General features: G+C 44.2%; 3 protein-coding genes across 13 annotated transcripts in view; 1 reads left to right on the top strand and 2 right to left on the bottom strand.

The window, feature by feature from the left end:
• Positions 1–969: 969 nt before the first annotated feature.
• Positions 970–4,668, bottom strand: PIGBOS1 (PIGB opposite strand 1). Of its 10 annotated transcripts, none has more exons than XM_036441244.2 (2): positions 4,527–4,668; positions 970–1,336 (listed from the first exon to the last, which is right to left on the bottom strand). In XM_036441244.2, exon 2 carries the CDS (start codon positions 1,261–1,263, stop codon positions 1,099–1,101), a length of 165 nt encoding a protein of 54 aa, XP_036297137.1. In that variant the 5' UTR covers positions 1,264–1,336; positions 4,527–4,668; the 3' UTR covers positions 970–1,098. The 10 variants fall into 10 exon arrangements, with proteins under 10 accessions (XP_036297137.1, XP_036297156.1, XP_036297178.1 ...); XM_036441263.2 differs by having other exon boundaries at positions 4,573–4,595; XM_036441285.2 differs by lacking the exon at positions 4,527–4,668 and adding an exon at positions 4,184–4,435.
• Positions 4,570–8,489, top strand: part of PIGB (phosphatidylinositol glycan anchor biosynthesis class B) — a 21,756-nt gene continuing 17,836 nt past the window's right edge. For both annotated transcript variants that reach the window (XM_045582324.1, XM_036441217.2), the window contains exons 1-3: positions 4,570–4,727; positions 5,910–6,045; positions 6,476–6,593. In XM_045582324.1, the coding sequence (XP_045438280.1) occupies positions 4,580–4,727; positions 5,910–6,045; positions 6,476–6,593 (402 nt within the window). In that variant the 5' untranslated portion in view covers positions 4,570–4,579. The remainder of the gene's footprint in view (positions 4,728–5,909; positions 6,046–6,475; positions 6,594–8,489) is intronic.
• CCPG1 (cell cycle progression 1) overlaps positions 5,208–8,489 on the bottom strand; it is a 68,206-nt gene continuing 64,924 nt past the window's right edge. Inside the window, exon 14 of the mRNA XM_045582300.1 lies at positions 5,208–5,360. Coding sequence (XP_045438256.1) covers positions 5,240–5,360 — 121 coding nt within the window. The 3' untranslated portion in view covers positions 5,208–5,239. The remainder of the gene's footprint in view (positions 5,361–8,489) is intronic.

The raw sequence follows: 8,489 nt of genomic DNA, 5'->3' as shown, positions 1-8,489 counted from the left end.
TATATACATAACCTGTGGACATAGACAACAGGATGGTAAAGGTTTGGGGTATGGGGGGGGGCTCTAGCAGGGGTCAATGGGAGAAGAAAGGGGGACATATGTAATACTTTCAACAATCAGATTTTTTTAAAGCACTTTGTACATGTGTGATTACATTTGTAGCTCTCACTGAAAATACAAGTTTAAGAAAAAAACAAAAAACAAACACAAAAAATACAAAACATAAAAAAAATATTGTATCCATTCTTAGCAATCTCAAAACATCCTTTAGCTATATGAATAATAGCTTCATAACAAATTAATTCTTCCCTAACCACCAATATTAATGCAAATTTGCTTAGCAGGTTAAATAGATCTGTGTCATACTTTCCACCCTATATAGCACCATGTAAACCTCTAAAACCTCATTTGATCTGAGTCAACCCAATTCTGAATTTATCCCGCCATTCTGCCTGGGATGAGACAGGGCTGCAGTTGAAAGACTGAAGAAGGCTAACTGTAGGCCAACTGAGAGACATTCTGTTTGGTTGGTGTGGCGTGGTAGTTGAGTTTCCACCCATGAACCAGGAAACCGAAGGTTCAATTCCTGGTCAGAGCACATGCCTGGGGTTGTGGGCTTGGTCTCCAGAAGGGAGCAAGCAGGAGACAGCTGATGGATCAATGATTCTCTCTCATCATTAATGTTTCTACCTCTCTGCCTCTCTCCCCCTCTCTCTTCTTCTCTGAAATCAATAAAAACTTTTTTTTTTTTAAAGAGACATTATGCTTGTGGTGGATATCTTGATTCATTTCATCTACAAACACTACTGTAAATACCATTCCAAGATATTTTATAAAATAGAATATTTCTTAGAAATAAAATATCCCTTCCAATATTCATTTTTACTTAAAAGGAAATTGTTAATCTGTCCTGATGAAAAGAAATAAAATAGCAAATAAAAGGACAGTAAACATTAAGAATGACAGTACTAGTTTTAAAAATCATCATCTATGATTTATTTATGTTTAAAATGTATTTCAGAAGTTTTTATGAGACTATTTATAGTCAACATAATTTCAATGGAACTTTAAGCAGTTATAGTTCAACTCGCTGTAGTATTAACTTTTCTTCTTTTCTGATTCCTCTACCAATTTCAACTTTTCCTTTAATTCCTTCTGATCTCTGGAATACTGTTCAAATATTGGTTGAAAAATATATATCCCTCCAGCAATTCCAAGGATGCCAGCAAAAAGCATTTGTGGTAGAGTCACTCTCCCAAACATGTTTTTAACAAATGCCACACGGTACAAAGATGGTTTTGAACAACTCCACTCCACTCAGGAAATCTCTTCAGATCTGTGTACAAAGAAATGGAAAACAAAGCAATTAGTACAACATACTTTTTTAAAAATGTATATTTTATTGATTTTCCACAGAGAGGAAGGGAGAGGGATAGAGAGCTAGAAACGTAGATGAGAGAGAAACATCGACGAGTTGCCTCCTGCACATGCCTGCAAACAATGTACCGTATATGCCCTTGACCGGAATCGAACCTGGGATCTTTCAGTCCGCAGGCTGACGCTCTATCCACTGAGCCAAACCGGTTTTGGCTATAAGATACTTTTTAAAGATTTCAAGTCTCTATTTTGTTCCATAGTGAATAGTGTTTTCTCATAATATGTAAATATTACTTACTGATTTAATTAAAATAGGAATACATATATTTAGGGAGTATGGAAAATGAGCATTAGGGGATGGTGTAAAAGCTAAGTCCTATTACAGAATGTTCTCAATGGATAATTTAAAAGGGCAGAGTGGGACAAAGTTGAGCCATATTCTTTATACCTTTAAGGTATACCAGTCCAATCTGGAAGTAGGAGACAGAGAAATGCTTTTATTAGCCTATCTCTACTATCATATTTTTAGCAATATGTATTATTAAATACAATAGTCTTTTAAAACAGGCTAAAAATTGTATGAATTTCCTTTGATGCTTTATTAAGTACAAGCAGACATCAAATATAAATCATTCGCCATCCATTTTTGACAAAAATATAACAGAAATTTGGACGGTTTACCTCTAACAACAGAGAAGTTAAGACTCTAGCACTTCTTGGAAAGTTGTATTCCTTGCCGACATCTTAGTCTCTGGAGAAACTAGGTAGGTGTTTATGAATTAGGGAAGCAGAGTAAAGGTTTTACATATTCCCATTATTATAGCAATATTTCATAGTCTCACAAAAACCATTAATGGCAGAAATGATACTAGAAGCTAGCTTGCCCTTAATATCACTAAAATGTAATATAAACTAATCTGGGAAAGAAAAACCTATTTTCTCCTAGACTCTACCATTAACTAGACAAATGATGTCACCAAGCATACTTTAGATCAATGCCTGCTAAATGTTAAAAAAAAAAAAGGAGCCATTTGCTCTTTGGAAAATCGATGATTACCCTTCTGCCACTAGCTGGCTAACTGACCCTGACCAAGCCATTTTACCTTTTTGAACCTCATCAGGCTAAATCATCTTTACCTTGCCTACTTCGTTCAACGAATAGTTACTGTGTGATCACCCAAACTGTGAAATGCTGCATAAACACATTTATAATTATCATTACAGGCATACCTTGGAGATATTGCAGATTTGGTTCCAGACCACCGCAATACAGAGACTATCACAATAAAGCAAGTCACACAAAGCTTTTTCCAGTGCATGGAAAAGTTGTATACACTATACTGACGTCCACGAAGTGTGCAACAGTATATTGTGTTAAAAAAAAAACAGCAACAACAACAAAAATACATACCTTAACTAAAAAATACTTTATTGCTAAAAAAATGCTAACCATCATCGGACCCTGCAGCGAGTCTTAACCTTTTTGCAGGCGGAGGGTCCTGCCTGGAAGTTGATGGCTGCTGACTAAGCAGGGTGGTGGCTGCCAAAGTCTGGGGCGGTCGTAGCAATTTCTTAAAATGAGTGAACAGTGAGGCTTGCTGCTTGGATCGGCTCTTCCTTTCGCGAAGGATCTCTCTGTAGCACGCGATGCTGCTGGACAGCATTTTACCCACAGCGGAACTTCTTTCAAAATTGGAGTCAATCCTCTCAAACCCTGCCGCCGCCTTGTCCACTAAGTTTACGTAATATTCCAGATCCTTTGTCGTCATCTCAACGACCTTCACCGTGTCTTCCCCGGGAGCGGCTTCCACCTCAAGGAGCCACTTTCTCTGTTGGTCCATGAGAAGCAGCTCCTCGTCCGTTAGGACACCGGCGGCTCCGCCCGCAGCTTTTGTGTCGGGGAAGCGGCTCCTCTCCTTAAACCTCTTGAACCAGCCTCTGCTGGCTTCGAACTTCTCCTCGGCGGCCCCCGCCCCTCGCTGGGCCTTCATGGAATTGAAAAGCGTGAGGGCCTTGCTCTGGATCAGGCTCTGGCTCAAGGGGATGTTGTGGCTGGCCTGGTCTTCTATCCAGACCACCAGGACCTTCTCCATGTCGGCGATGAGGCTGTTGCGCTTGCGGATCATGCGTGTGCTGAGCGGGGTGGCGCTCTGCATCTCCCGCAGGAACTTCTCCTTGGCGTTCACCACCTGGCTCACCGTCTGGCGCAGGAGCCCGAGCTTCCGGCCTATCTCCGCTTTGGACAAGCCTTCCTCGCTGAGCCTGATCATCTCCAGCTTCTGATTTAAAGTGAGAGAAGTGCGACTCTTCCTCTCACCCGGACACTTGGAGGCCATCGCAGGCTCACCAGCCGGCCGGTGGGCCCCGTGTCACTGCGGCTGGAAGTCAGGAAGCAGGAGGCCGAGAGGAGCGGGAAAGGCCTGCGGTGGAGCAGTCAGAACACGAGCGTGTCACCTAGTGAGTTCGAAGTTGGTGGCCTTGTGTGAGTGTCATGCTCAGCGCCCCGAAATAATTCCAACCGTAACGTTGACGATCACTGATCACAGATCACCATAACAAATATAGCAATAGCGGGAAAGTTTAAAATATTGCGAGTTAACCAAAACGTGACACGCAGACACAATGTGAGCAAAGGCTGTTAGGAAAAAAAAAAAAAAAAAAGGCGCTGACAGACTCGCTCTTTGAAGGGTTGCCAGAAACTTTCAAGCTGTAAAAACAAACAACAACAAAAAAAACCCGCAATATCTGCGGAGCGCAATAAAGCAACGCAGCGCAACAAAACGAGGTATATCCTAAGGGCGACCGCGATTACCCTTCAGACAGGTCCCACCGCTCGGCTCCGCTCCGAGCCCCGGACCCCGCCTCCCGCCCGTCCGCGCAGAGGCGAGGTCCCGCGGTGTCCCAGTCTCCGGCGCCCAGGTCCCCAAAGCAGAGGCGGCCGCCGGCGCCGGGGCGGAAGGAAGTGCCCCGAAAGGTGGGCAGCCCCAGGCAAAGTTTAGCTGCCGGGCGGCCCGAGGCTCCGCGAAGGAGCCACCACCACACGGAGTTGGCCGAAGTCGCTCTTTCCCGGCTGCCCCTGCGCCCGCCCGGACGGCGGCTCGCGGAGGCCACACTTAGGCGCCCCGAAGCGGCGCGCGCCGGGAGCCTACCTCGCGGAGGAAGGGGGCCCCGGGTCTGCGGCGGGCGGCGGAGCACCTGCGGGATGGAGCGCGAGCCCGGCGGCGGCGGCGGCGGCGGCGGCGGCGGCCTCTTCTTCCGCGGCCTCCAGAGCCGCTCCCGCGAGAAGGTGAAGCTGCGGAAGAGAAAGTCGGCCTTGTACCTCCGCCCGCAGGAGGGCTCCGGGCGCCGCGGTGAGTGAGGGGTGAGGCGGGAGGCGGGGGCGGGGGTGGAGGCGGGAAGGAGGCCTCGGAGCGCGGGCTCCCCCTGCTGGGGGCGGGGGGCGGGAACCCTGGTGCACGCCGTGCGGGGTTCGCCCTCCCGGCTGCCCGCACTGGCGGTCGCACCGGACGGACTGCGGCGTTGCACGCCGCCCTCCCCGCCCTGGGAGTGCAGAGGTCCGGTGGGGCCAGCCTGTCCGAGAGAGGGAGCCCCGGCCTCCGCAGCGGCGAGGGGCTGGCTCCTGGAGAGCGACCAGGTCCCACCCGCCTTATTTCATTTACCCGCTTGGTCTGCTCTTGGGCCAGGATGAGATGGCAGGAAAGATCACACACACACCCCAGCAAGTTTGGCAGGGGGGCGGGGAGTAACATAACGATGGACTTCTCATTCATTCAGGGCACTAAATTCAAATTTAAAAAATATATACTCTGTCCGTGGCCCGTGTGGCTTCCACCCGTACTGTGAAAGGTGGGTTTGATTCCCGTCAGGGCACAGACTCTGATTGCGGTTCCATCCCCTTGGGTGGGTGAGGGGTCAGGGGTGTGTAAGGGAAGCAACCAAGCGAGGTTTCTCTCGCATATTTATACACACACATCTCTTTCCCTCTCCCTCCCTCACTCTTTAAAATCATGAACATAACCTCTGGTGAGGATTTAAAAAAAATTTTTTTTTTTACAGAAACCCTCTGTATTCAGCCTGTCTGCTGTCCATCAATGGTTAAGAGCAGGGTGTTGGAGTCAGCATACAGACCTGCTTTTGAATCCTGTTTAGTCATTTGCAACTTTTTTGCCTTTAGACAAGGCAATTTATTTCTGAGCCTCTGTTTTCTCATTTGTAAAATGGGCTGTATCTACATATAAGATAACCTAATCCACCGAAGGCCTTAGTTAACCCAGTCTCTTTTGCAGTATATTCTCCTTATACAGTAAGTTGTGGGAAAGATGGGTTAAATGAGAGGAGAGGTAAATCACCCAGTGGTGAGGCCCTTGTGTAACTCTCAGCCCAGGTCTGCTTTGAGAAGAGTGTGGAGGGGTCAGAGTTCTCCACTGTGCCTGAACGAGCCTAGGCAAGGGGCCAGCCAGAGCAGCAGATTGTAGTTGTGCAAGCAGAACTTGCCTGACTTTGGCACCACAATTACCTGTTTTGTTTTTCAGATCTTCTTGGTGAGAACATTTATCTGGTCTTGTTTACCATAGCGTTACGAATATGTAACTGCTTTTTAGTCCAGACAAGTTTTGTTCCAGATGAGTACTGGCAGTCTCTTGAAGTTGCACATCATATGGTTTTCAAATATCCTTTGTATTTTCTTGTCCATTTTAGAAATGTGTATTCAATTCATGTTGGTTATTGTGTTAGTTGCTATTATACATCTTCAATCAATCCTCTATATTTTCTCCAAATAATTTTATCAAAGTATGCTCTTATTTTATGCTAATATTTCATCTGTATATTTATCGATACTTGATGTTAATGTACATGTCTTAATCTTTAGCATATATTTCCAGTGCTCAGTACTGTGGAGAAAATATGTGAAATAAAAAACACATTCCTGCCTTGAAGAAGTTAAGAGTTTAGTTGGCCAATTGCATTTTTCACTTAAATATCTAGTGTAAAATGTCGTGTTTTTAAGCTGCTGTGTTAAAAAATAAAAGTTTTATATATGGAAGTGAAAATTGGTTTTGTTTCAGTGCCATTTAAAATTAGTCCTTAATATTACTACTTATGGTTATTTGACCTGGGAATGGACAGAAAGATTGAGGGGCTACACTTATCCCTTAATCTTTGCAAGCATTTACAAGATTCTGCATCTTTTGGGGAATGACAGTGTTCAGCTGCTGGTAAGTTTAAAAGTAATCAAAAAAGTTCCTAAATGTAGATTATTCCATCCTTTTTATTTATTAATGTATCTTGTGGAAAGGATTACAGTTGTTCCCTTTTCTCTCCCATTGACCCCTCCGCCTTGCCCTCCCATGCCATCCTTTTTTAAAGGTTAGGCTATAGTAACTGAATGGTGGTATTGGTATCATGAAGTTGGTCTTTAAAAGGCTATTCTGACCATATCTGGGAAGCATAAGGTTCCAAAGACATGCTGTGACTAATGTGGCTCTTCAATACACATTACAACGCAAGGCTGAGCATCAAAATGTCCTGCTGGGAGCAATCCTGTTAAGGTTTTCAGGATGATTACATTATATATTAATTATTTGGATCCTTCATAAAAGAGTCACTTGAGAGCAGGTTGTATCTTGTTTTTTTAACTTGTAAGCTGAAGACCATGTTATATGAGCTTATGAAGATTAAATACATATAAACACATAGTATTGAAATGAAAACTTAGACAATTTGACAAAAATTTAATGATTGTGCTAGATTGTATCAATAATTAGGCCTCAATAGTAAGGAGGGTTGTAATTCCTGGAACATGAATTTCTGGGGTTATTTGCCAGGAGAGGATACAAAGGAAGAACTAACAGAACACAAGTTCCTCTGACCTCACTGTCTAGGTCCTTTAAGCTGTCGTCAGGTTGTACTCAGCACTTTGGGTCTTCCCATTTTCTGTTAGAAAAGTACCCCCAGAATTCCAAAGGCAGTCCAAATCCTGAGGGGTTTTTAAGCCTGAAATACATTGAGGTTCTGGGATTAAAAAAAAAAAAAAAAATGGGAAGAATTATACTCTCCCCTTTGCAATGCTATTTGACTCTCCATTATTGAAAAAGGAGGAGCAGACTTATGCTTCTCACAGAACTTGCTGAGTGGCAGCAGAGTTTCACTGACACAGGCAGAACTTCGGAGCTATGAGTTCTCCTTTCTTCTCTCGGTGCCAACTGCTGGCCATGCAGGATCTCCATAAAGTCTGCAACCACATAATGTCACCATGGAAATCTATCTCAGGAGTAGGTTTTATTATCAATGAAGGGGTCTTCAAAAACCTTCCTGTTCCTCCCAGCTCTGCTCACTGAAGCTGGCCCACCTGGCCCATTTGTGGAAGAGGAAACCTCCCCTGGTCTCCATCCCCACCCACGCCAGCACCTCCCCCCAAAAAGCAGCTGGTAGATTCCAGATGGGGAACTTAGGATGCTATCATCAGTTATTCAGACTCTCATATTGATTATTTTAAGTAAAGGTGATATAATTTTGAACTAGAAGGGGTCAGAGAAGTGAAGCACATAGAGACCAGGGAGGCTGGGTTTGAATCCTGGCTTTCATACTAACTAGCTGTACAGCCTTGAGAAAATTACCTAACCTCTGTGTGTCTCAGTTTCCTCATTTATAAAACAGTATCAATTTCATAGGATTGTTAGGAAGACTGAATGAGCTGATACATATAAAATGTATGTAAACTTAAGCCCTAGCCAGTTTGGCTCAGTGGATAGAGCATTGGCCTGCCTGTGGACCAAAGGGTCCCTGGTTTGATCCCGGTCAAAGGCATGTACATATCTCGGTTGTAGGCTCCTCCCCAGCCTGGGCCCTGGTCGGGGCTTATGCAGGAGGCAACCGATCGATACGTTTCTCTCACATCAATGTTTCCTCTTTCTCCCACTCGCCTTAAAAATTAAAGAAAAAATATCCTCAGGTGAGGATTAACAAAAATTAAAATTAAAAAATTAAATATATACTTAATATGATACCTACTTAGCATATAGTACTGTATAAGGTTTATTAAAAATTACCTATTGTTATGCTAATGAAAATAACTAGATATACTTCTAAAATAGAACCTTAACACAATGAAA

The sequence above is a fragment of the Pipistrellus kuhlii genome, unplaced genomic scaffold (assembly GCF_014108245.1).
Source record: "Pipistrellus kuhlii isolate mPipKuh1 unplaced genomic scaffold, mPipKuh1.p scaffold_m20_p_1, whole genome shotgun sequence".
Taxonomy (NCBI): Eukaryota; Metazoa; Chordata; class Mammalia; order Chiroptera; family Vespertilionidae; genus Pipistrellus; species Pipistrellus kuhlii.
Note: the sequence above shows the minus strand (reverse complement) of the source record. Positions and strands in the feature narration are given on the sequence as shown.